Source organism: Eubalaena glacialis, chromosome 1, assembly GCF_028564815.1.
Source record: "Eubalaena glacialis isolate mEubGla1 chromosome 1, mEubGla1.1.hap2.+ XY, whole genome shotgun sequence".
Taxonomy (NCBI): Eukaryota; Metazoa; Chordata; class Mammalia; order Artiodactyla; family Balaenidae; genus Eubalaena; species Eubalaena glacialis.
The window spans coordinates 229,489,955-229,516,351 of NC_083716.1; the positions used below are offsets into that span (position 1 = coordinate 229,489,955).

The window sequence follows — 26,397 nt, forward strand, 5'->3', positions numbered from 1 at the left end:
ATTTCATTACTTGTGATAGGTTTGTTTATATTTTCTAATGCTTCTGGTTCAATCTTGGAAAATTGTACCTTTCCAAGAATTTGTCCATTTCTTCGTGCTTGTCCATTTTCCTGGCATATAGTAGTTTGTAGTAGTGTCTTATAATACTTTGCATTTCTGCAGTGTCAGTTGTGATTTCTCCTTTTTCATTTCTAATTTTATTGATTTGTGTCCTCTCCCTTTTTTTCTTGATGAGTCTGGCTAAGGGTTTATCAATTTTGTTTATCTTCTCCAAGAACCAGCTTTTAGTTTTATTGATCTTTGCTAGTGTTTTCTTCATTTCTATTTCATTTATTTCTGATCTGATCCTTATGATTTCTTTCCTTCTATTGACTTTGGGTTTTCTTTGTTCTTCTTTCTCTAGTTGTTTTAAGTGTAGGGTTAGAGTGTTTATTTGAGATTTTTCTTGTTTCTTGAGGTGAGACTGACTTGCTATAAACTTCCCTCTTAGAACTGCTTTTGCTGCATCCCATAGGTTTTGGTTCGTCATGTTTTTATTGTCATTTGTTTCTATGTATTTTTTTATTTCTTCTCCGATTTCTTCAGTGATCTCTTGGTTATTTAGTAGTGCACTGTTTAGCTTCCATGTATTTGTGTTTTTTACAATTATTTTTCCTGTAATTGATTTCCAATCTCATAGTGTTGTGGTCAGAAAAGATGCTTGATATAATTTCAATTTTCTTAAATTTTCGAGGCTTGATTTGTGACCCAAGATGTGATCTATCCTGGAGAATGTTCCATGTGCACTTGAGAAGAAAGTGTATTCTGCTACTTTTGGGTAGAATGTTCTATAAATATCAATTAAATCTATCTGGTCTATTGTGTCATTTAAAGCTTGTGTTTCCTTATTTATTTTCTGTTTGGATGATCTGTCCATTGGTGTAAGTGGGGTGTTAAAGTCCCCTTCTATTATTGTGTTACTGTCGATTTCTCCTTTCATGGTTGTTAGCATTTGCCTTATGTATCGAGGTACTCCTATGTTGGGTGCATAAACATTTATAATTATTATATCTTCTTCTTGGATTGATCCTTTGATCATAATGTAGTGTCCCTCCTTGGATTTTTCAGAGTTTCCACTGAAAAATCAGCTGATAACCTTATGGGGATTCCTTTGTATGTTATTTTTTGTTTTTCCCTTGCTGCTTTTAATATTTTTTTCTTTGAATTTAATTTTTGTTAGTTTGATTAATATGTGTCTTCGTGTGTTTTTCTTAGGGTTTATCCTGTATGGGACTCTCTGTGCTTCCTGGACTTGGGTGACTATTTCCTTTCCCATGTTAGGGAAGTTTTCAACTATAATCTCTTCAGATATTTTCTCAGACCCTTTCTTTTTCTCTTCTTCTTCTGGGACCCCTATAATTCAAATGTTGGTGTGTTTAGTGTTGTCCCAGAGGTCTCTGAGATTGTCTTCAATTCTTTTCATTCTTTTATCTATATTCTGCTCCTTGGCAGTTATTTCCACCATTTTGTCTTCCAGCTCACTTATTCATTCTTCTGCCTCAGTTATTCTGTTACGGATTCCTTCTAGTGTATTTTTCATTTCAGTTATTGTGTTGTTCATCTCTGTTTGTTCTTTAGTTCTTCTAGATCTTTGTTAAACATTTCTTGTATTTTCTCAATCTGTGCTTCCATTCTATTTCTGAGATTCTGGATCATCTTTACTATCATTACTCTGAATTCTTTTTTAGGTAGAGTGCCTATTTCCTCTTCATTTATTTGGTCTTGTAGGTTTTTACCTTGCTCCTTCATCTGTTACATATTTTTTTGCTGTCTCATTTTTTTTTTTTTATGAGTAGGATTACGTTCCTGTTTCACTGGTTGTTTGGCCTGAGGCTTCCAACACTGGAGTTTGTAGGCTATTGGGTAGAGCTGGGTCTTGGTGCTGAGATGAGGCCCTCTGTGAGACCTCACTCTGATGAATATTCCCTGGGATCTGAGTTTCTCTATTAGTCCAGTGGTTCGGACTTGGAGCTCCCACCACAGGAGCTTCTGCCTGCCCCTGGGCTTGTGAACCAAGATCCTGCAAGCCGTGTGGGGTGGCAAAAAAAAAAAAAAAGAATAACAAAGTAAAAAATAAAATTAGACCATGAAACTAACAGATATGTTAGAAAGAATGTAAAAATAAAAATATACATGAATCAACAACCGGAAGGTACATCAGTACCACAATAGTCAAAAAGAGAAGGAGGGAAAAGAAAAGAAAAATGGGGGGGGGAAGGCCTTGGCTGTGGAGGGCAGGGACTAAGCAAGGGCGAGGTTTGGGTGGTGGGCAGGGCCAATGCTCAGGACCCACAGGGCTGGAAAATGCCCTGGGGGCTGTGGGGGGTGGGGCTTAGGCTCAAGGAACAGACGAGGCCCAGGCGTGCCCCCCACCCCTGGTCTCAGAGTGCAGGGGACCTCACCTGGGAGCCCAGCAGGCTTCCTGGGCTTGAGAGGGCAGGGCAAATGCTCTCCTCTCCTCTCCTGCTCCTCCAGTCTGGGGTCTTGGAGGGTCCCTCCCGCCTGCCTCTCCTTATCTCCCCGGCCTCCCTCCTATGACCCCAGGACCCACGTGGCCTGGAGGGGGCTTTGGATTGCAGGGGACCAGTCTGGGAGCTCAGCAGACTCCCCGGGCCTGAGTGGGCGGGGCAATTGTCCTCTGCTCCTCTCCCGCTCATCCCGGAGGGCCCTTCCCACCTGCCTCTCCTGTTCTCCCCTTGGCCTCCCTCCTATGCCCCCAGTACCTACATGGCCTGGATGGGGCTTTGGAGTGGGGGGAACCGGCTTGGGAGCTCAGCAGGCTCCCTGGCCTGAGTGGGCCAGGTGATCACCCTCTGCTCCTCTCCCGCTCTTCCTGGAGAGTCCCTGCCACCTGCCTCTCCTGATCTCCCCGGCCTCAGGGGCACTGATCCTGTCTGGCCTCCACTTCTCCTCTCCCCTCAGTCCCGCTATGTCCTACCAGTTCACTCTGGGATTCCTCCCATCTCTTTGGGTGTCAGAGTCCCCCACCAGCAGCTGGCAGGCACCCTAGTTGTGGGGAGATGCTAACTCCACGTCTTCCCACATTGCCATCTTGAATCCATCTTCTTCATTGTAGTTTTTATACACATTTCTCTTATGAGCATTTTTTCACATGTCTGAGCCCTTTCTCTGAATTCCCCATTCACATCCTTTGCCCATCTTTCCATCACGGTTTTGACCTTTTTTCTTATCAATTTGTATTGGTTCTATATAAATTAGGGAAAGTAGCTTTGATGAGTTGCAGTATTTCTTCCAGATTATCACTTGTCTTTTGGCTTTGCTTATATTGCTTTTTCTTCCATGCATAAGTTTAGTTTTATGCTGTCAATTCACTTTTTTATGACTTCTAGGTTTTCTGTTACTTTAGACAAGTTTGAAGTTATAATTTTTGCATGTTTCCTCCTGGTACTTTTGTAGTTTCATTTTCCACATCTGCATATTGATACATATCACACACTGATGGTTATTCTAGTACTCTTGGGTCCAACTTAGTTTTTCCTTTGAAAAAAATTGTTCCAATCTTATTAAATATTCCATCTTTTCCTTCTTGTATGAAATGCTATCTTTATCATAGTCTAAAATCCCATATGAATTAGGGACTATTTCAGAACTTCCTACTCTGTTGCATTGGACTGTCTCTTCATGCTGATTATGTTACTGTAATTAAGCATTTAGAGTAGGATTTTATTCTCTGCAAATATTTTAATCTCATTTTTCCACTTAAAAAACATTTTCCTCGTTCTTCTTTGTTAATTTCCAAATAAAGTTAGAATCACCTTTACTAGTTAAAAAAGTATTTTTTTTCTCTGGGATAGGATTTAACATATAAATTTATTTAAGAAGCCTGATGTCTTTATATATTTTTTTCTTCCTAACCAAGAACAAGGTAGGCTTTTCCATATATTTAGGTGTTATTTCATAATCTCCAAAAGTGTTTTCAGGCACATTTATATATGTCTTACACATTTATTAAATTAGTAAATAGATTAAATGTAATCTTAGGTATTTTATTTTTATTCTACTATAAATGTGGTCTTTTACTCCCATGTATCTTCTAAATGGTTGTTGTATCATGAAAGCTTTTGATTTCTATTTACTTACTTTCTATATTACTAACTCAGTTTTTAGTTGAGACTCTTGGGTGCATACTTGTAGCCTCTGGAATTGTGATGGTTTTGCCTCTTCCTTTCCAACTTTTGACTTTTCATTTTTTTTTCTTGTCTAACTGTGTTGGTTTATATCTTCAGAACAATAACCGAGAAGGATAACAGTGGTCATTCTTTTCTTGCTATTGATGTAATTAGCTATTAGTTTTCTCCACTGTATTGGCTTTTGGACTGAATTTTAATTTTTTGTCCAGAGATTGAATTTTGAGATTTGGAGAAAAGTCTATTTGAAACACAAATCTTGAATCAGCATTCATTATTCCCAGTGGCAGACTGTTCAATGAGATTTTTGTTGAAGTTTCAAATGACGGATAAACTCAGATAATTTTCAGTACAATTCGTCAAAAAATCAGAAAGGCTCTTTAATATTTTTGCACAAATTTATTTTATTTAGCACAATCTCTGTCATCTAAAAATTAGGTGTTTTCCCCCCATCAGTGTTTTCTTATTTACTAATACTTCTAGAAATCCCTGAAAATTTCTACTTAAGTTTTTCTATTTTAGGCAGACATCACACTGACATGACATTAAAACACTTGTCTGGGGTCATGATAGAAGAAAGCTCATTGCCTCTCCTGGGGCCACTGGGAATTGGCATGAATGTCATTCTGTGGCCACACAGGAGTGTCTGGAGTTATTCCTGAGGTAGAGTTTCAACGACAAAGCTCAGTAGAGCACAAAGTGAGGAGTAATGATGAAAAAATTAAGTGGTTATATTATCAAATAATAGCTTGTGAATAATATTGTGTTATCAGGAGAGAAAAGGATTCCTTAGAAATGGGACCAAGCCTTATAATTCTCTCAAGGAATTGTAAGTTTTAAAGAAATATACTTAATGGAAGAAGAAGGACAATGGCTCATGTGACAAAAAATATCCATTGTGTTGCCTGTTTTGGGTAAAGTAAAACAAATACCTAAGCCAAGCAAGAGGGTCACTTCAGTTAGTATTTCTGCTCACAAATGGGGAATATCAAACTCTAGGATGGCTGGAGTTTTCTCATGGTTTGTTTCCATGCCACTTGCACGTCCTTACAAGCAATCAAAACCAGAATTTTCCAGTCATTGCTATTCACTGGGGTTCTCCAACATAGGCTGTTTAATTGAGATGGTATACCTGAACAGCTGCATCCAGTTCAGCTGGGTACATAGATATCTGCTCCAAAGCTGAACTTTCCTGGCTTTGAAAATGTTCACTGGAATCCAGACTTGTGAAGTGTGTCAATTGATGGCACTCCGTGACTTTGTGACCAGCAGAGTCCTTGCTCGGAGGCTGTAGTGGTTGACAGAGGTTAGAGCCTTGTTCATTAGTTGTTCTCTGGTTCTTCTGGGTGTAGCCCATATGGATTCTGACTTGTAGCAGAGCTCTGCACTGTCTTTCGGCATTTGGTTGAGTAGATAATGAATATGCTTCTCATTAGGAAAATGCCAGCAATGACTGCAAAATAACTCCCGTAAACTAAAAACTAGAGAAAAACAGAGTTAATTAGACACACATGAAATATGACTATCTATGTTACTGATAATACATAGTGATGCTGTTGATTTACTTGGATTATGGGGTAACCGAGAATCAGGATCTTAATATGGATCTTTTAGATTTGCACAATACTCTCCTCTCCCCTCTTAGAAGAACCAGGCATGAAAGGGTAAGCAATGCAGTAACTAAGAGTGTGGGCTCTGGAGTCAGGGTTGCTTGAATTCAAATTCTAGCACATGTCACCAATAGTGAAAAAAACACTAAATCCCACTGATTTACATGTCTGTGTTTGGAGGATAGTGCAATGCTATATGTAATGTCTCCAGGAATGAATTTTCGACACTGAGGTTACTTTTTATCTGCCTTATCCCCTTTTTTTCAGATCCACATGTAAAATGTGAAATTGTACTAATTTTAAGTCTCTCAGTACTCTGAGAGACTTAAAAGGGAAGTGAACTCTGCAGCCACGTACCCCTTCCCAGTTGCATCTTAGTAAATTGTGGTACTGGACCACGGGGGAAAGAGGAGACATAAGGGGGACATGAAGGCAAGAGTGTTACCTGATGGGGTTTTACGGACCAAAGGCAAATGCTAACCTATAGTGATTACTGCTCAAAACCTACTTGGTTTTACAGTTGATAGTTAAAGGCATGGCTTATTTTACTTTATTTTATTTTTTAAGTTTTTTTTTTTTTTTGATGTGGACCATTTTAAAAGTCTTTATTGAATTTGTTATTATATTGCTTCTGTTTTATGTTTTGGTTTTTTGGCCACGAGGCATGTGGGTTCTTATCTCCCCGACCAGGGATCAAACCTGCACCCCCTACATTGGAAGGTGAAGTCTTAACCACTGGACTGCCAGGGAAGTCCTAAGGCATGGTTTATTTTAAAATTTGCCTAGCCAAGAAATTCAAGAAATTAAATACTGCCAGTGGTAAGGTTGAAAAAACCCTTTGAGATGAGCAAGTTATTCTACATCCCCCCCAACTTCGTGAATAGGAAAATGGACGTTCTGCAGTTTACCTGAATGCTGATTGGCAGCCCCAATCCTCCCTGATCTACTACGATCACGGTTATAATGGTCTGAATCACCAGGGCAATGAAGGTGTTGATTCCAAACACCAGGGCATAGCGTTCCACACTCAGATTAACTGCGATCTGAAACCTGTCATTCAACATATAATAAGATTTTTAACGAGAACATACATGGGATTCTTATCTTTAAAAGAAAATGAAGAGAAAGCAGTGTCTTGTTAACAGCACTTTTGGTCTAAATCTCCTCCAGTATAGACAAACGGGCAGAGCAAGGAAAAAATTTATACTTAAAGGCTGAATTAAAATATACTTAAAGGAAATATGGCAAAATTCCTCCTATCCAATTTAATGCTTCTAGAAATTAAACCTAAATGCTCTAATTCTCATAACTTGAGAATATGGGATGCTATCTGATTTTAGATACTGTTTCACAGTGAATTTTTATGAAATTCAGCAACACCCAACCTAAGGAATTTTTTGGAGAGTTATTCTCTTTATTGTTGACTGTACTGACAGTTTCAAAGTTTGGTAGGTCAATTATTCTTTGGAAGATCCAGACCATGACGGGTGGTACAACTGAGTGAATCTATAATTAACTTATTTTTTATAATTATATAGATCTTGAAATCATATTACAAAGCACTTTTGAAAGACTGGCAGATATATGTTATTTATAGTTCTTCCTTGGAATGCAGGTAAAAGGCATTGGGTTCTGAATATTCTTAAAATGAAAAGAAACGATGTCATCCTACCTTAACAAAATACTCCCCTTAAAAAAAAACTCAAGACACGTGAGTTTGATACATTAAACAGATACCCTTTGGTGAAAAAAATGAACTTGCTTCAAGTTTCATCTCTTTCCTTTGTTTCATGATGTTTTCTCAGGGTCCACATTTCCGTGTTTTGTCAATTACTTATCAAGCATTTTTCACAGACTAAAACCCAAAACTTTATAAAGCTTTTGGCTCTACTTCTTTCATGTGATTTGAAATTCAAATGTTTCTTATCTCTTTTGGTTAATACCAAAGCATATATCCTATAGTCAGCTTTCTCTGCACTTATATATAGAACCAAATGTTTTTAATCATTAAAAAAAATGATCTCTGGGATTCATAGTTTCTTGTAATCTTTGCATCTACTTTTTTCAGTATCCAACTTGCTGAGAATATTTTGTTTCATACAAAAGTACATGCCTGGAATTACTCAAGCAACCAAGTGAAATCAGAAGTGTAATCTAAACTTAATCATTCAAAATCAAATTGCATTACACCGTGCAAGTTGGCAAACTGTTTGAAATAAAAATCACAACCTGACAATATATCATTGCCTTTGGTTTATGAACTTACAGAACTTGTTTTCCTTGCTGATTAATATTAGCAATATTCGGTGAGCAGTTAAATGAAAAGATGGCTAAATTGCACCTAATTTAATATGAAGTAGTCAACATTTAATATTGCAATTGATTAAAATCCTTCCAAAGTTCTCAAAAGAATTATAGGAATACAGAAAAGAGAATATGGTTTAGTTTTAGGAGTGGGAAGAAATGCTTAGTAATACTTACACTGCTATGGTGATAAGAAGCATATAGCCGGTCTTGAATAACAAATAGCCAGCATAGCATACCCATATGTTGGTCGTGTAATGCATGAGAAATAGAGAGCCTGCATTGACAACCGAGAAGATGGCCAGAGCCAACTCTCCCAGAAGATCCCAGTTGACTTTCACAAAACCCACTGCAAAGGCAGCCAGGGCCCCTAAAGAAGAAACATGAAGGAAGATCCAACATATTGACTTTGCCCATGGGAAATATCAACATGCTCTCTTAAGAACTCAGGTCTCAGGTAATTCTGAAAGATGAACATATTGCTTTCCCAATTTGTGAAAATAGTGTGATCCACCTAAATGGGGATTTATCCATTTCTCAAGCATGTTTTCCTTTGGCTACTCTCTTTAATTTCTATTCTTTCAGTCATTTAGTTGTCACACTTTTAATTAGCATCAACTACATGCCAAGCACTGTTCTATGCAGAGGGACAAGAAAGGTTCCTAACCACTCACAGAGTGGGGAGAAATGATACATAAACTCAGTCACTTAATACAACATGCTCAGGGCAGGGATAGATAAAGGTGAAACAACTGCTCTGGTAGTACACCTAGCCTGTTCATATTTGCCTTTCTTTATTGTTTTCCTCAGTGATAGGTAACAGATACATTGCATCAGGTAGTAAGTTTTAGTCTTTATTACTAATCTTTCTTAATCTTACTTCTAATCTCCATCTTAATGTCTTCAAGATCTGGCTTAATTTACTTGAGGTTTTGGGTGAACAATTTACAGAGTTTAAGAGATTGAATAATTGACAGTAATTAGGGTTAGTAATTATAGTTCTCTTTAACAAAGTGAGAGATATTTATGTTTCAAATTACTGAGATTTGATTAACTTTTCCACATATGATCTAGGCAAGAACCATACTGAAAAAGAAATAAAGTTACTTTTCTTCCCAGAATTTGGAATGTAGGAGAGAGAATTTCAGTGAACTAATTCTAGTACAGTCTTGGTTTCCAGGAGTTAAACTGAAATCTCCTAAAAGGGAGACAATAATAAAACGGACACCACATGAGGTTTCTGAAAATTTATGTAAAAAAGGGTGTGGAAATCTCCTACTTCCTAGAAAAATACCTTCAAAGTCTTAGTTGAATTTAAGCTTCCATTAACCAGGATATAAATATTTATTGTAGAGGGAACTTCAAAGGCAGATTTCCCTCTGATATTAGAATCCTGACTCACATAATATCTTCCACTTCTGATTTAAATCTCATAAGAAAGCTAATTTTGAAAATTTGTGGTGTAGAGCCTGGAATTGCTTAAAGATGGGCACTAGCTAAATCAAATTCTTTATTAACAAAAACTCTTCCAGTGATAATTTGGAAGTCTTAATAGTTCAGTTCATTTTCTAAAATAATAAAAACACCTTGTTTATATACAAGATGCCTATTTTCTCTTTGATATTAAAAACAATCCTGAAAGAACAGGGGGCATTATTAACACTTGATGATAAAATGGAATCTTAGGAATCTGGCTAGAATGTTATCACTTGGTGCTGAATTCTGAGCTCTTGAGTTACCAGTGACTGCAACACATCAAATAGAAATGTCATGTCCCACTGTTTGCCCCACTGCCTTCTATTCCTGAAAAAGATTAATATGCCTTCTGAACAGACCTAATTTACCACCATGGAGAATTTAGCAACTGGAGAAATGAACTTAGTGGGGGGTAGCCCATCAAAGGGAGATCAAAGTTTACTTACCTCCAAAGGTTGCAATAGCTTCTACTGCTCCATTATATATTACAGAACTCTGGCCTGGGGCCTTGTAATCCCACAGGACTTGAACATAGTTCAAAACCTGGTTAAAACCTGCTGTGGAAAAAGCCCACCATAGGGACCAGTAAAAAAGATGTTTTGAGGAGTAACACTCCTTCAAATCTTGTAACCACTGCACAAAAACTCTCAAAGCTACACTTTCCGGCTTTGGGCTGCTCCACTGGCCATCATATGGGTTCCCTGAAACAGTGAATACTTGTCCAGCTGGTTCGTGATCCTTTTGAGGTTCCTCTAAGACAGCATCCTTTCCTGGTGGCTTTGGAGGAGCTTCTTTGCTGGGTTTTGCATGAAAAAACATGCTCTTCTTAGGCATTGGTAGGAAAAGTGAGAAAAGTAAGGCCATGGAAACAGAGGCCAAGGATATGACGTTGAGGTAAAAGTATGATAGGCTGGCCAGGGATACCAAGAGTTGGGCCAGCACTGAGGCCACCGTGTAGGCCACCAGCGTGGCACTCCTGCAGTAGCCACTCACTTTCTGATAGTGCTCTGGGCTGACCATGCTGTAAATGTAGGCATAGTAGGCCACCTCGGTGGCGGAGACCATCCCATAGAAGAACTCTACAACCTGCATGGTCTTCACTCCTTGGCCAAACAAGAGCAGCAGCCAGGTAATGATGAAGCTAATCCCTTGTAGGATGATGACTGGCTTGTAGCGGACATAATCAGTGAGGATAAACACCGGGAGAAGCAGCACCAGATATGAGTATGTCCACACGGGGAAGATCTCATTTGTGATCTGCAGAGTTGAAAAATGGATCCTGTGACCATGAAGCACCAGGAAGTGAGGAGGGCTACCTTTCTCAGATTTGTGTATTACTAAGTTACATGTCGCTTGCCTGATACAAAACTCTGCATCCAATTAAATAGGGTATTCTTCATATTATGAGAAAGCACAATAGAAAACTGATTTTCAAGGAAACCAGTAGGAAAGGAGAGCTCCCCCCTACCCCTCCAAAAAACCCACTTCATATACTTACATGCATCTCAGTAGGAGAATATATTGGCTTAATGTGCAATCTGAACTATATTAAATTTATAATAGTATGTACACTAGAGCCCAGGCATACCTCATTTTATTGTGTTTTGCTTTATTGTGCTTTGCAGATACCGTGTTTTGTTTTGTTTTGTTTTTTACAGATTAAAGGTTTGTGGCAACCTGCACTCAGCAAGTCTATTGACACCATTTTTCCAACAGCATTTGCTCACTTCATGTCTTTGTCACATTTTGGTAATTCTTGCAATATTTCAAGATTTTTCATTATTATTATATTTGTTATGGTGATCTATGATCAGTAATCTCTGATGTTACTATTGTAATTGTTTTGGCGTTTTTTTAGCAATAAAATATTTTTTAATTAATGTATATACTTTTTTTAGACATAATGTTATTGCGCACTTAATAGACTATAGTATAGTGAAAACATAACTGTTTTATGCACTGGGAAATTAAAAAAAAAAATTTGTGTGACTTGCTTTATTGCAATGTTCACTTTATTGCGGCGGTTTGGAACCAAACCTGCAATATCTCTGAGGTGTGCCTGTAAACTAGTTAAAAATTGTTCAACAGACACTTGTGGGTTTTTCAGGCTATTAAAAAATACTATTCTCTTCTTGTTCAGAGATTAACAACACTAGATAAAGCAGCTACAGTGTTAGAATAATCCAGCAACCTTTATCTTTATGTGATTCATCATTATGACAAAAATCTCAGCCCTTGCAAGGCTGGATGAACACACACATGAAGACAGTACAGAGTAAATCATCTTGCAGAATTATGGTGTGGGAACAAGCAATGCATTTCATCTCCTTCCTGGCCAAATTTGCTGGGCTCCCAACCTCGTTTCCCTCCAATTCTACTGATTTGTCTCTGCTTACTCAGTTCTGGCCTCAGTTTAATATGGGTCATCTCATGGATTTAGTCAGAAATGCATAGCACCTCAAGGTTCATTCACAGAAAGGACTGAAGAAGTTGTTGATCTTTGGGGCATGATGGGTACAGGTGCAGGTCAGCTGCATTAGACTTTGTTCTGTGCCCCCCGCCGCCCCGGGCTTTCTCCAGCAACCTCAGTGGGTTCCCGTTTCAATGACAGGGGAAAGTTCAGTGATTTGAAAGGCTAATGTAACTGGGCTGCACCTTTGAGGTCCAGCTGGTCCATAGTGGTTAAGGAAGCAGACCCCTGGGGTTCACTGGTTGATTCTGGACATCTATCTGTTGTTTGCTTTGTATTAATAGTGACATGCTTCCATCTGGGAAACTTTGAAACAGAGTTGCCCCTAAGTGATTTTACACTACGGCAGAATAAGCTTGCCCTTCCGTCCATACCACCTTATCACCAAATAAAGCAGCATCAGTGAGCCTTTCAGGTGAAGCCACACACTCTACAGTGTTTTCTTAGCTATGGCTGGAGACTATAAAACCAGTTCAGGGTAATTCTCCGACTGGGTCAGTGCACTTTCTTGTTACACTTGTCATTAAAAAAAAAAAAAAAGAGGTGGATACTTTGAGTAAGAGAATTGGGACTTCTGGGGAAGAAAAAGCTGGGAGATAAAGCTGTTAATGTCTCACCTGCTGATAAATAGTTTTTCAAAACTGAGTTAGTGTCCTAAAGAAATGCTACAATTTTTAAACAGATTCTGCTTATACCCCAGCAGGCTAAAAGTTTATTAGGACTAGATCTTGTGCCTGGCATTGATTTTATTTTAGGATTAGTATAATAGAATCAATGAAGACTTGACATGTTCCCATGCATTAAGCCTAATGTTAGAAGTCTATAAAAGTGAAAATATTTATTACACATGCAATGTGTTTTGGTTTCCCATTTTTGCAAGTGTGAGGAGGAAAGAGTAGTTTGAACAGTTCTATAAAATAACACATACTATGAAGATGGGATTCATTGAGGTCAGTGTGTTAATCTTATTTCCAGTTGAATGAAAACCTCCCTCTAGGTCCTTGTTCGAGTCCTGTAAGATTAAACCACATCAGGATATGTATGTATATTAACTCACCTCTTCACTGGTCAGGTTTTTATCTGGCCCAGATAAATACAGCATAAGGAAGGGTTCTGAGGGTCTCATCATGGAGAAAAATCCAAACAGGCAGAGGATCACAGTGGGATAAATCCAGGAATGGCTCGCTGAAGTTTGGAAACAACTCATGGCTGATCAAATGGAAACAAAACAAAAATTAACTGATGTTTATTCTTTCTGGCATCCTGGATGTTATGAAAAGCTCATTTCTAAATGTTTAATGAAAGGACAAAGTTTCATCCATCTGAAGCTGACCTGCAAAGGTGAGTGATGAATAACTGCTTTCAAATATTCCTTAGGAGAATCAGTCAACCCTCCTTTGCCAACAAACTTCTTACTCATTATGGCTGGGGGAAGAGTCCCACTTCTTTAGTGCACTCCGTCATAAATATGGTAATAAGTAGCTACTAATAATTGGTAAACAATGGGCCAGTGGATGTTTAAAAGTAAGTAAAACATTGGCTAGTGAATTACTGGTGTATAGGCATACCTCAGAGTTACTGCCGGTTTGGTTCCAGACCACTGCAACAAAGCAAATATTACAATAAAGCAAATAGCACACATTTTTTGGTTTCCCACTGCATATGAAAATTATGTTTACACTGTAGTGTAGTCTATTAAGTGTGAAACAGCATCACGTCTAACAAAACTATGTGCGTACCTTCATTAAAAAATACTTTATTGCTAAAAAATGCTAACCGTCATTTGAGCCTTCAGCGACTCGTAATCTTTTTGCAATGTTAACATCCAAGATCACTAGTCACAGGTCACCATGACAAACATAATAAAAATGAAAAAGTTAGAAACATTGTGAGAATTTACTGAAATGTGACACAGAGACACGAAGTGAGCAAATGATGTTGGAAAAGTGGCGTTGATAGATTTGTTCCAGGCAGTGTTGCCACAAACCTTCAATTTGTAAAAACTGCAGTATCTGTGAAGGGCAACAAAGTCAAGTGCAATAAAACGAGGTCTGTCTGGACATGACCTTCTAGGAGGTCAAAACCAAGAGAACAGAGACTGAGTTGGTCAAGGTTTCCTCTGTCTGCACACTTTATTTTGCACGGAAACGTCTGACTCAGAAATCTTAATACGCTGAATGTATTTCTTTACACCTTTTCCCTCCATCAGGCTCTCCTGTGCTTAGCATTGTACTTGACACATAATAGACCTCCAAGTTATTTTTGTTAGGTATCTATGATCTGAGAATTTATAATTCTTCCGTGAAAAAATTGAACTGGATAAAGCTCTGACTTGCCATCTTTTCCATATTTCCCCCCTTTTCCATCCTGGTGCTAACTCTGGGCTGGGAATAGAAGGTGCCACGTCTTAGACTGTTATTCTGCTTTTCTTTTTGACTGGGCCCATCTCATCTCTAAGTCTGAAGTTTCACACCACTCAGTGGGGCAGGTAGCTCATTAACAGTTCATACTCAGTTCATACTTTTTTCCTAACCCAGAAATAAAATTGCTTGAACTTCAAATTTCAGACAAAAACTCTTCATTTATCACTGCACAGAAAAACAAGAACAACAAAGCCCTTATCTTATGGTGGCCACGTTTGAAAACATCTTGCTTTTTCATGTGGATTACAATGCGCAACGGGAAAACTCACTCTCATGCCTTCATATTTTGGATCAAGCTTTACTTTGTAAAGGGGACACATTTTTGGTGGTCTTGGGCATGGTTAAGTTCTCGAGATAAGTCCTAGGAAAGAAACTAACCTGCTGTACGATGCTTTTCTGTATCTAATCTAACTAAATCCTCATAACAACTATAACACACAATAATTTCCCAAATTCCCAGGTGAAGATACGGGAGATCCAAGATGTCCAACAACTGGCTTCAAACCACATGGTCAAGATTTGAATCCAGGTCTTCCTGGCTCCCGGCTCCAGGGTCCTGTCACCTGCTCCACTTGGCCTCATTCTGGTGGCCTTCTTCCTTGGCTGCTGTTATTAACCGAATGACATCCTCTCCCCAAGTGCTTTTAGGAACACATTCATGCTGAAGAGTATGGCTTAATACCCAGAGCTTCCAGGGGCAATTACAGGTTGAAAGTGGGCCAGAGAGAGGGGAGATGATGCTCGCTCCAGAAGAGCAAGTCACCTGGGTGGGGTGGGAACTCTGCTAGGGGCTGAGGAGGTGGGGGACCTGCTGAGTCACACCACTGGCCTGCCACCCACCCGACCCATTCACAAGGTGGTCCCAGACAGCTGCGTCGTTCCTCTCTTAAGTTAAATCAGTTTGTTTCTGTCAACAAAACCCTTGGTGAGGCTGCACAGAGATCAGGGGAAGGATATTGATACGGAAGTGGATTACAACAATGTGAGCAATGTGACAATGTGAACTTCTTGCCGAGAGCTTATGGGATCTGACAGTCCTCCACCTCCTGCCTCAGCCTAGAATGCACGGGATTTATCTTCTTCCTGAGTTGCTACCAGCGTTTGTGAGTAATGTTCTTATAGAAAGGGCTATCCTGGGCAGACAATTACTGAGGCTTTGCCATCTTTCAAAGGGTAGTCTTAATGGGGTGACATCTGCTGGCGCTACATCTAGAACATTCTCTCCATCTGCTGACCATGGATTGTGCACTAACTCCACAAGTCATTGTCTTCTCTGTGCATCTCGGAGACCTAGGACCATGCCCGTGGTCCCTGGGCTGCTAAGAGACCCCTGGATCATCTATCTTCCCATCTGATAACTGTCCTCCCACCCAAGTATTCATACCGACCAGGCCCGACCCTGCTTAGCTTCCGACATCAGGTGAGATGGGGTGCATCCAGCGTGTCAGGGCCATAGACAGAACTGTTCTAATAGTGCTGCCCCATTGGATTTAGTTGGGAAGGTCAAGCAGAGAAAGACAGTATATGTAAGCAGGAGGGCAGAGCCTTTTGTCTGTTTGGGTCATTGCTCTATCCCTGTGCCTAGAAGAGCTCTTCACACAGTAAGTCTCGTAGAAGGAAGGGGATGAACCTCTGCGAAGCAGGAAAGCTCTGTCTGGATTTCCTGAGGGCCCTTCCTAGTAGCATCAGGTAAAGGTCAAGGAGGTTTTCAACTGTACAAGCACCTTGCATTCAGTTGCTCGTCTGTAAAGTGGGATAACAATGCTACCTGCATGTGTGGGCTTTTTGTGGGTACCAAGGGCTTGGATACCTGGAAGGGACTTGGCGCCTTGCTGGGCACAGAGCTGCTGCTCAAACACGTCATTTCCCCTCCCTCTGCCCTCTCCATGTGGCAGGCCCCCTAGTGATTCGGGCCTAATGAGCAGAAAATGAGGGAGGGTGTCTGGTTTTAGCTGAAAACAACTGAGAAACACCTGGGTGGGGGAGTCATGCGTGAGCCCGAGGATGCTGGGCTTCCTTCCCTCCTCCTTTTCCAGCCCCTTCCCACAGAAACAGACACATGCTCCAAAGCTAGTTTTTCTGCCAGAGAAAATGAGAGAAGGCATCTAAGCGAACAGGAGCAGGAGTCCTTCAACCGAGGAGGACTGAGTAGAGTAGCTGGAGTTTCCTGGTTTAGCTGCAGCAGGAGCTCCTAGACCCTTTCAGAGACCCTGTCTCACCTGGTGGCGATGCTTCAGCCTCCAGGGCCACGGCCCCTGTCCCCGCCCGCTGCCTGCTGCCCCCCGGGAGACTCTGAGACTCTCGGCTGCTGATGTCTGGCTGTACTTCTCCCTCCCCCCACCCCCACCCAGGGTCTCCTCATCAAGCACTTGCCTCACTGCATAGCCCTGCTCAACCCTGGCCAGTTACTGCGACTGTGAACCTGACTCGCATCATCATCACTGGGGGTTTGGTGAAAATACAGCTTCCGGGACTCCAGCCCTGAAGTGTGATTCAGTAGGCACAGTGAGGCCTAGGCATCTGCATTTACAGGCGCTGAGTGCGTCTGATGCCAGAGGCCCAGGAACCCCTCCTCCCTTATCCACGCGCTGGGCTGAGCAGCTCCACGCCACAGTGTGGTGGGGGAAGTGGAGGAAATCATCCAGGGAGCTTTCCCACACCTACACATACACCTATTACCCCCAAATTCTCTGCTGGACCTCTAGGCCCTGGAGAGTCCAGGACGGGTGGAAGAATCCTCAGGGGATTTCGACGTTTCAGAAAAGACTCTCCAGCCCTGCCCCACCCACTATCCCCTTGACATGCACACAGCACTCCGTCTGTGACCTGTTCTGTCCCATCCAACCTAAACTGCTTATCCGACAGTGTCTGTGTTCAGCCCTGAACAAAGCACCACGGCTCTGGCTCCTTCAGTTACCACAGCAATTAACATATATTTAAATATGCATACATATTTTATCATACATGTATATATATTATGTTAAATTATAATATAATGTTAATATATTTTATTATATATTTATGTCATATCAAATTATATTATATATTTATAACATATTTATATTATATTTATAATATATTTATATTATATATAAATATAATTTATATATTATAAAATTTATATATTTATGTTATATATAATATATAGTTTATATATTACATAAATATATTTATATATATTTACATATTACATATAAAATACAATATATTTATATATAATATGATATATAATTAATTATAATTATATATTATATAATACAGTAATGCCCAACTTATCAATGGTTCAACTTAGGATATTTTGACTCTATGATGGTGCGAAAGTGACATGCCTTCAGTAGACAGTGTACTTTGCACTCTGAATTTTGATCCTTTCCCAGGCTAGTGACACGTGGTCTGTCCCATCCCCTCTCGTCATGCTGGGCAGCGGCAGCCTCCACTCAGCCAGGCGATCAGGGTGAACAACCGACACACTTAACCACCTTTCTGGACCCTGACAACCATTCTGTCTTTCACTTTCAGTACAGTATTCCATACATTACATGAGACATTCAATACTTTAGTATAAAACAGGCTTTGTAGTAGATGATTTTGCCCAACTGTAGACTAATGTAAGTGTTCTGAGCACGTTTAAGGTAGGTGAGGCTAAGCTATGACGTTTGGTAGGTTAGGTGCATTAAATGTATTGTTGACTTAGGATATTTTCAACTTCCGATGGGTTTATTGGGGCCTAACCCTAACCCTGGTAAGTCAAGGAAGATCTGTATACAATATATTATATATAAAATTTACATAAAATTAGGATTGTTCTGAGGATTAGAGACAAATAATTATATAAAGCAACTATATAATAGATTTTATATATATATGACCCCCAATTTCTCAGACATGGGAACTGAACCTCCCCAGAGCTCATGGCCACTCAGCTAAAAAAGGTTAAAGCTGAGTTCAGGGTTGGGTCTGTTGGCTCCAAGTTTACATCTTACTTTTCCCTGAGGGGTAGATGCCTCCTACTTCCGTGGCACCATGCCCACCATCTCGACATTTTCTTCTTCTCATTTCCTTGCCAGCTACCCCAAAAAGCGCTGTCAATATGGGCTCTAGGATTCCAACCGAATAACCTGGGTCCCGCCCAAATCCTCTCTCTCTTACTGGAGAAGCCTGAGGCTACTGGCCTCACAATGCTTGGAAGCACTGGTTATCATCTTTTGTTTTTATCTTATTGAGGAGATGCTGCTCTTTCTGTCATCATGACTATGACTATGATAATCAAATTACTTATGCAATTTCTTTCTACAATTTTTACATTTGGAAAATTATTTTAAAATTTTAAATTGAAGTACAGTTGATTTACAATATTGTGTTAGTTTCAGGTGTACAACAAAGTGATTAAGTTTATATATATATATATAAATTTTTTTTTTTCAGATTCTTTTCCATTATAGGTTATTACAAGATATTGAAAACAGTTCCCTGTGCTAAACGGTAGGTCCTTGATGCTTAGCTGTTTTACATATAGTAGTTTGTATCTGTTAATCCCACACTCCTAATTTGTCCCTTTCGCCTTCCCTCTCTCTTTGGGTAACAACAAGCTTGTTTTCCATGTCCGAGTGTGTTTTGTGTTGTATATACATTCATTTGTATTATTTTTTAGATTCCACATATAAGTGATATCATATAGTATTTGTCTTTCTCTGTCTGATTTATTTCACTAAGCATAATATTCTCTAGGTCCATCCATGTTCCTGCAAATGGTAGTATTTCATTCTGAGTAATATTCCATTGTGTATATACATACCACATCTTTTTTTTTTTTTTAACACGTTAACTTATCCTTTCTTCCTTCCTTCCTTCCTTCTTTCCTTCCTTCCTGCCTTCCTTCCTTCCTTCCTTCCTTCCTTTCTTTCTGGCTGCATTGGGTCTTTGTTGCTGCACGCGGGCTTTCTCTAGTTGTAGCAAGGGGGGGCTACTCTTCGTTGCAGTGTGCTGGCTTCTCATTGCAGTGGCTTCTCTTGTTGTGGAGCACGGGCTCTAGGCGTGCGGGCTTCAGTAGTTGTGGTGTGCGGGCTCATTAGATGTGGCTCGCGGACTCTAGAGTGCAGGCTCAGTAGTTGTGGCGCACGGGCTTAGTTGCTCTGTGGCATGTTGGATCTTCCCGGACCAGGGCTCGAACAAGTGTCCCCTGCATTGGCAGGCGGATTCTTAACCACTGTGCCACCAGGGAGGTCCCATACCACATCTTCTTAATCCAATTTTCGGTTGCTGGATACTTGGGTTGCTTCCATGTCTTGGCTATTATAAATAGTGCTGCTATGAACACTGGGATGCAGGTGTCATTTCGAATTAGCGTTTTCATTTTTTCCGGATATATACCCAGGAGTGAAATTGCTGGATCATGTGGTAGCTCTATTTTTAGTTTTTAAGGAATCTCTATACTGTTTCCCACAGTGGCTGCAAATTATTTTAATTTTTCTTTGACAATTTTGTGAAGTAGATAGAGGAGGTGGTACTGTCCTTGTTTTATATATAAGGAAACTGAGGGCCAGAGACAATAAGATTTGTGCCGGTTTTCACATTTAACCAACATTAAAACCTGAACTTGGACTCAGTTTTTCTAATTACAAGTTCAGTAATCTTTCCTCTTACACTGTGTTGAGAGTGCCTGGCTATATCTTCAAAATTCCAATTCAAATTTATTTTAGAATAGTGCTTTTCAGATTGTCAGTATCAAAAAATTTTAGTGGGTTGCCAACAGGATTAAAAAAAAATGTTTCAGAAAAACATTAAATATCAAAGCACACCGCAGAGTATGCCTGTTTTTTCCAAAGCTTCTGTTTGGAATGTATCATACAGTTGACCCTTGAACCACGGGGGGTTAGGGGTGCCCACTTTCCTCGCCGTTGAAAATCCAAGTATAACTTATAGTCGGCCTTCTGTGTCCGCAGTTTCACTCTATCCATGATTCTGGATCCGCGGATTCAACCAACCAGCTTGTGTACTACTGGAGTATTTACTATTGAAAAAAGTCTGTAGATAAGCAGAACTGTGCAACTCAAAACCATGTTGTTCAAGGGTCAACTGTATATACACATGGCCACACTGTACATTATATTACTGTGGATACAGCCACTGGGTTAGAAGTTTCAGAGGAAAGAATAAGACTAAATATTGAATGACATCCCTCATAAGCACACCTGCTTATGTCATCATAGAACACCTATTCTATCTGGAAGGACCACAGCCTTCAGGGCAATGCACCATTCTGGAACAGGCTGTTTTTTTTTGCTACTTTACCATTTATCATTCCACTTGAACCCCATAAAATTATCCTCCTCCTAAAGAGTACTCTAAGCTTCCCTTTGCTTCATTGAATCTATCCTGAGGACATGAATCAGGTTGATTTTCTGAGTTGGCACTTTTGAAAGAAGATGTTTTTCTTTCCCCTTTCTGCATTTTCCAAATAAGATAATCCTTCCCAAAGTTGCTCCTGTGGCAGTCATTCTCACATATTACTCACATGCTCCATCACCGTTTTAAAAAAGGTACAAGGACACTGTGCGGGCAATAGGTTAAAGGAGGAAAAAAAAAAAAAAAAAAAGGACAGTCTCCAAACAAAAGTCAGCCTATCTGGCTACCTTGACTCGAAATCTACAATGAAGACGGCGCAAGTAACATGAGAGGCTGTATGAATCAGCAGAGATTTGGAGCAGCTACATCTACCATAGAGACTTCCTTGGTGGCCTGGGATGCCCTGGAGCACTCTTCAGAGGGCGAACTCCAGTTGACACAGAAGACAGAGCAGGTGAGCACTGAGCTTTAGCCTCTGCGTCACTCCTGAGCCATGGTGGCCCCGGGCAGGTTGCAGTCTCCCTGCTCCGCCTACCCCTCAGGCCAGACCCAGCTATGCTATCTGCACACACAGGGGGCGCATCACACGGGCCCTGGGCGTGCACTGCCTTGTGCACCACTGGGGTGACCAGCCAGCCCATGTGACCTGGAACGAACCCCAAAGACCACCAACACCTTTGCTATGGGAAGCGACCCACCTAAATTACTTTGGGATCTATGTGTTCCTTTCTCTTTTTGCTGGCAGGTGGATAATGATTTTTTTTCTTTAAAATCCACAGCCGTCCCACCAGGGATCCTTCATATTCTACTGTGAAGTCTTCAGCGTCTCTCAATCTCTAATTTGGACCTAGTCCTAGAAGGTCCCACATTTTTACTGCTGCTTCCCTTTCTTCAGGGTATGTGGAGACAGTAACCTTCTTAACATAACAATCCCCTTCTAATCTGAATTCATTTTGAGGTGCTCAGAGACTTTTCTTCATCTCCTAAAAAAATTAACATTTACTTTCGACTATGATCAAGTTGGGCTGGTTGTTTCCATCTGCCTTGGAAAAATTTCTTTCTACGCAACCTCTTACCTGTTTTTAGTGTCTTGGTATCAGAGTTCAGTTTTTCCTCTCCTCTTTTATTCCAATAATTACTATGTTGTTGACTTTTTCCATTTCTTTTGTTCTTTAATCACATCCTTAAATCTTTCCAACTGGTTTCAGGCCAACACTCTTTTCTATATGAATGTGCATAGCTTTAGGAATAATCCTAAGTGTTTCCCTAATTTATAATATCATCCCTGAAACTCCCATTTTTCTTATATTGACTGCAAAAGAAGTTCATTTGTCATTATAATTCTATGGTATGGGGAAAATAAAACTTTTTTTTAATGGAAAGCAAACAAAAATATTGACTTTGTTGCCAGGATCCCATTTTGAGTGAGTTTCAAGGTTAACCTAGAATGCACATTTCCTGGTTCCTCTACCAGGGAGTCCAGAGCCCTCCACTTTGCTGTATGTCCTTCAGTTAGTCTTAACTTGTAGACTCATTGTGTGAAATAAACCTTTTCCATGTTTGTGCACATAAAAATTTTCATGTATTATTCCTGTATACCACAGGGACCCCTATTGGGCCTATGACAACTTGGACTTCATCTAAATTTCAGGCATGGACAGTGTCCTATTTCCTAATCCATAGGCTGTGTATATATACATAAAAATTCTTATGGCCACAAATTTCTAAATACATATTTCCAGTGGCATAGGACAGGCAGCTATCAAAAAGCAAGAACTGTAGAAATTGATGCACACCTGTAGGCTTCCTGGCTCTGAGATCTGAGTGGATTTCCTAGCTAAAAAGGACCTTAGTTGATCACATCCCCCCACCCACTCCCAGAAGATGGAATTCTGCTCCCAGAGCCAAAGTTTTCAGAGCTGCGGGGCTCCCTGAGGCAGGGGTCAAGGTGACCTGATTAGAGCAAAGACCTTCCCCAAAACTGGTTTTGCAATGGTTCCCACAACAGAGGGCCTGGAGTATAAGGGACTAGGTCAGCAGAAAGGAATCATTTTATCATATCCACTTCCACGCTTGTTTAGAAGATGCTGCCAGAACTCACTGAGATGCTAATAATTTTGAAGGAAACTATCTAGAAGCCTCAGTCTCCACCCAGTTCCTAGCCACCCCTCCTTACTAATCATTCCATTCATCTCAGAGAGGGTGCCTGACAAGATGACCAGCACCTGACAAGTGGGCTGGCATAATTTTCAGAACCTTCACTGTAGTCAAAACACCTATCTCAAATAACAGAGCAAGAGATTGATAATTTAAAATAATTATGAATCTCACAGCCTCTAAATTACAAAGGGCTTGGGCAGCGGGGCAAGTAGATGACGTTTGCAAAAGGTTTCACTCCCCAAGGCCCAAAGCTTTTGTAAAAACAGAGGTAGAACCAATATTTGTTACATTTTCCAAAAAGCTCAAGCTCCCCTTTTAGGTTTTCAACACTGCCAGGCCAAGCTCCTCACCAGCTAGAAGCAAATCAAAAATTCAATCACCGAAAACTGAAACATTCGCTTTTTGCTGATTGAGTATAACAACGGATTATGCTTTTTAATCTACTTACTACTAAAATAGAAGAAAATATGATTTTGAGTAAAACATCCAGATCAAAGAGCTGCAGTCTGCTTAAGTAAAGGCAAGGCAGTGCTGGAGGAAGGGCCGGGGAACTGACTCCAGGGAATCGCTTAATTACTGTTCTCTGCTGCAAAATCAGGGTTGGAGGGTGATTGCACCAGTTTCTAGTGGGCTACTGCATTTTAGCTGTGTCTTCATCGTATTTAAAATGCATTTTACTTATCTCTATCTCACTCTCTGCAGAAAAACTAATTTGACATCATAAACTCTAGTATCATTGAGTACCATCTAGAAGAAAACATCTTTGTGACCTAAGGGCTGGCAAATATTTCATTGCAGTGACAGCAAGGACACAACTTAAAAGAAAAAGAGTGATAAATTGAATTTCATCAAAAAAACCATATTTACTCTTCAAGAGATACCATTAAGAAACTGGAAAGAAAAACCACAGAGAACACTTCCCAACCACTAGAAGGTCTAAGTACAAAAACACTAGCATACCAAACGTTCACGAAGATTTAGAGCAACTGGGTTTGTACACATAACTTGTGAGAATGTGAAATGGTACCAACTCTTTGGAAAACCTTTTGGCAATCTATACAAGAAAGTTCAAGTATTCATAATTACAAAAGAAAAAAGAGGGAAACAACTGAAATGTCCATTAAAAGGTGAATGAATAAACAATGCTGTATATTTAAGCAACCAATACTGATTTAATCAGCAATAGAAAGGAATGAACTATTGCAAAAATTTGGTTGAATGTGGAAAACATTATGCTGTCCCAAAGAATCAAGACTTAAAACTGTACGATTCCATTAATACATATAAAGTCCTAAAACAAGCAAAACTAATCTGTAGTAATAGAAATTGGATCAGTGGTTGCTTGGGGTAGGAGATGATAAGGGAAGGACTGATTGCAGTGGAATACAAGGGAACTTTCTGGAGTGATGAAAATGCTCTACATCTTGATTGTAGCGGCGATTACAAACTTACATTTGTCAAAATTCATTTGCATTTTATGTACATTTTATTATACGCAAGTAAACTATACCTCAATAAAGATAATTTGAAAAACAGAACGAATCATTGATACACGGAATAAAACAAAATAAATCTCAAATATTATGCTGCCTAAAAAGAATCCAGACACAAAAAGGACACCCTCATATGATTCTACTACTGATAGAAATCAGAACAGTGGTCACCTCTGGCGGCAGGTGGGGTGGGAACTGTCTGTAAAGGGGCATGAGGGAATTTTCTGGGGGTGATGAAATATCCTATATCTTGATAAGCTATAGTTACATGGGTGTATACAATTATAAACACTCAAACCTAAAATCTATACTTTATATTGTGTATACATTATACCTCAGTTAAAAGAAATACACCTTCCCCCCCATCAGAGCATTTTACTGTGTAGGACTCCCCAAAGCCCTGGACTTTTCTTATTGGTGCAACAACTAAGGTTTTTCCAAATTCTACATCGGGGCAAGGCCTCTATTTAATCCGAAAAAAAAGGACATCATCTTTGAAACTGGGTCTGTCCTAGAATATTAGAATGGAAACAGTGCCCATAAATCAAATCTAGGACAGGCCAACAAACTTTGTAAGTCTGGGCACATATAACGTCCTTCAAAATAATACAGATAGAATCAGAGTTACCTGTTCCTTCTGTGCCCTGAACTTAGTCCAGTTTCCTGCCTTCAGATCCAACTTTGGCTCCTTCCTGCTGCCAGCCGCTACGAGTCGCTGTCACAATGCCCGTTCCTTTCACTGGCGTTTCAAGCCCTCCTCCTTCAGAATGGAGCTGTCAGGAGCAATGGCTTTATATGCACCAAACCTCACCCCCCTTCTGATGGCTTCATACTCTGGAACCCACCCTCTTCCGTAGCCACCCTCTTTAGAATGCCATTGACTAAAACAGTCAAAGAGATTCAGATCTCTCTAAAACACAGATGATTAGGGAGGTAAAAATAACAAAACACTTCCCTCTGAGTGCTATTACTAAAGTAATCTAATTTAGTCTCTCTAGAATTTTGTAGGAAGTGACTTAGAATCTAAGGAAACTATGAAGTAGCCCTATCACCCACCACCCACTCATAATCCTTCAGGTATCCCCCTTCCCCCAAACCAAACCTAAGTGAAACCAAAACCATGGAATCATCCCTGAAATGAAGCACACACACAACTTCAAAACTCCACACAACTTTAAAAGGTAATTAGGTCCAGATATTCAATATGTGGGCTCGAAGAGTTCTGCTTTTGGTCAAAACCACAGCAAGAGTCGATACAGGTGACCTTTAAACTATACCCTTCGAATTCCATTTTATCATAGGTGGCACTCTTTTTTTACTTGCACGAAACATATGCTGAGGAATTAATCATCCCCTCCCAGATTGTTTATTCTCTGTATGTCTATGCTTAGATCAATCTGGTCTTAGGTGCAGCTGGAGCAATATGCCTATCAAACCATCACACTGGCGAGGTCACCCCATCACATCCAACCACTGAAATGCAGTGTGGTAACTAGTCAAAGGCACGGGGTGGGGTGGAGGTGGAGGGAAAAAGTGCTTCAAGGAAAAACTAGGCGTTGTCTGAGCTATTTTGCAACTCTGCACAGTAATTGTAGTAACTCATAGGCAATGTGAAATAACTCTTGTCTGTAGACATGAAAATGAGTTCTGTCCAAGGAAGGTATAGCCTTCTTCCCCTCACCTCCATGGAAAACCAGTTTTACCTCCATTTCAACATTCCTGATCTATAAATGTTACCAATTCTTTGGATTCTCCTTTGATCTGGTTCTAACAGCCTTACCAGTTTCCTCATTAAGGAGTTAATAAAACCTTTAACATGTGTTTATTTTTCAATCTGTATGAGAGTCATGACTATCTCTTTCTGAAAAGTATCTTTTAATACTTGTTAAGTATTCACTGTGCCTCCAGCCCATGCAAATAACCTCCAAT

The 26,397-nt window shown here is 40.0% G+C and overlaps 1 protein-coding gene across 1 annotated transcript; it reads right to left on the bottom strand.

Moving 5' to 3' along the window:
- Positions 1-5,509: 5,509 nt before the first annotated feature.
- Positions 5,510-13,254, bottom strand: SLC19A3 (solute carrier family 19 member 3). The gene is made up of 5 exons (XM_061205579.1): positions 13,105-13,254; positions 10,024-10,834; positions 8,279-8,471; positions 6,706-6,847; positions 5,510-5,668 (listed from the first exon to the last, which is right to left on the bottom strand). The coding sequence occupies exons 1-5, from the start codon at positions 13,252-13,254 to the stop codon at positions 5,510-5,512; spliced, it is 1,455 nt and encodes a 484-aa protein (XP_061061562.1).
- Between the last annotated feature and the right edge of the window lie 13,143 nt (positions 13,255-26,397).

Excerpts from the sequence above, each read along its gene's own strand:
- SLC19A3 (XM_061205579.1), bottom strand. The coding sequence starts at position 13,254 with ATGAGTTGTTTCCAAACTTCAGCGAGCCATTCCTGGATTTATCCCACT. Across the intron at positions 8,472-10,023 it reads AGCTATTGCAACCTTTGGAG|GGGCCCTGGCTGCCTTTGCA; the intron begins GTAAGTAAACTT and ends TTTCTTCTTTAG. Across the intron at positions 5,669-6,705 it reads GGCTGCCAATCAGCATTCAG|TTTTTAGTTTACGGGAGTTA; the intron begins GTAAACTGCAGA and ends GTTTTTCTCTAG.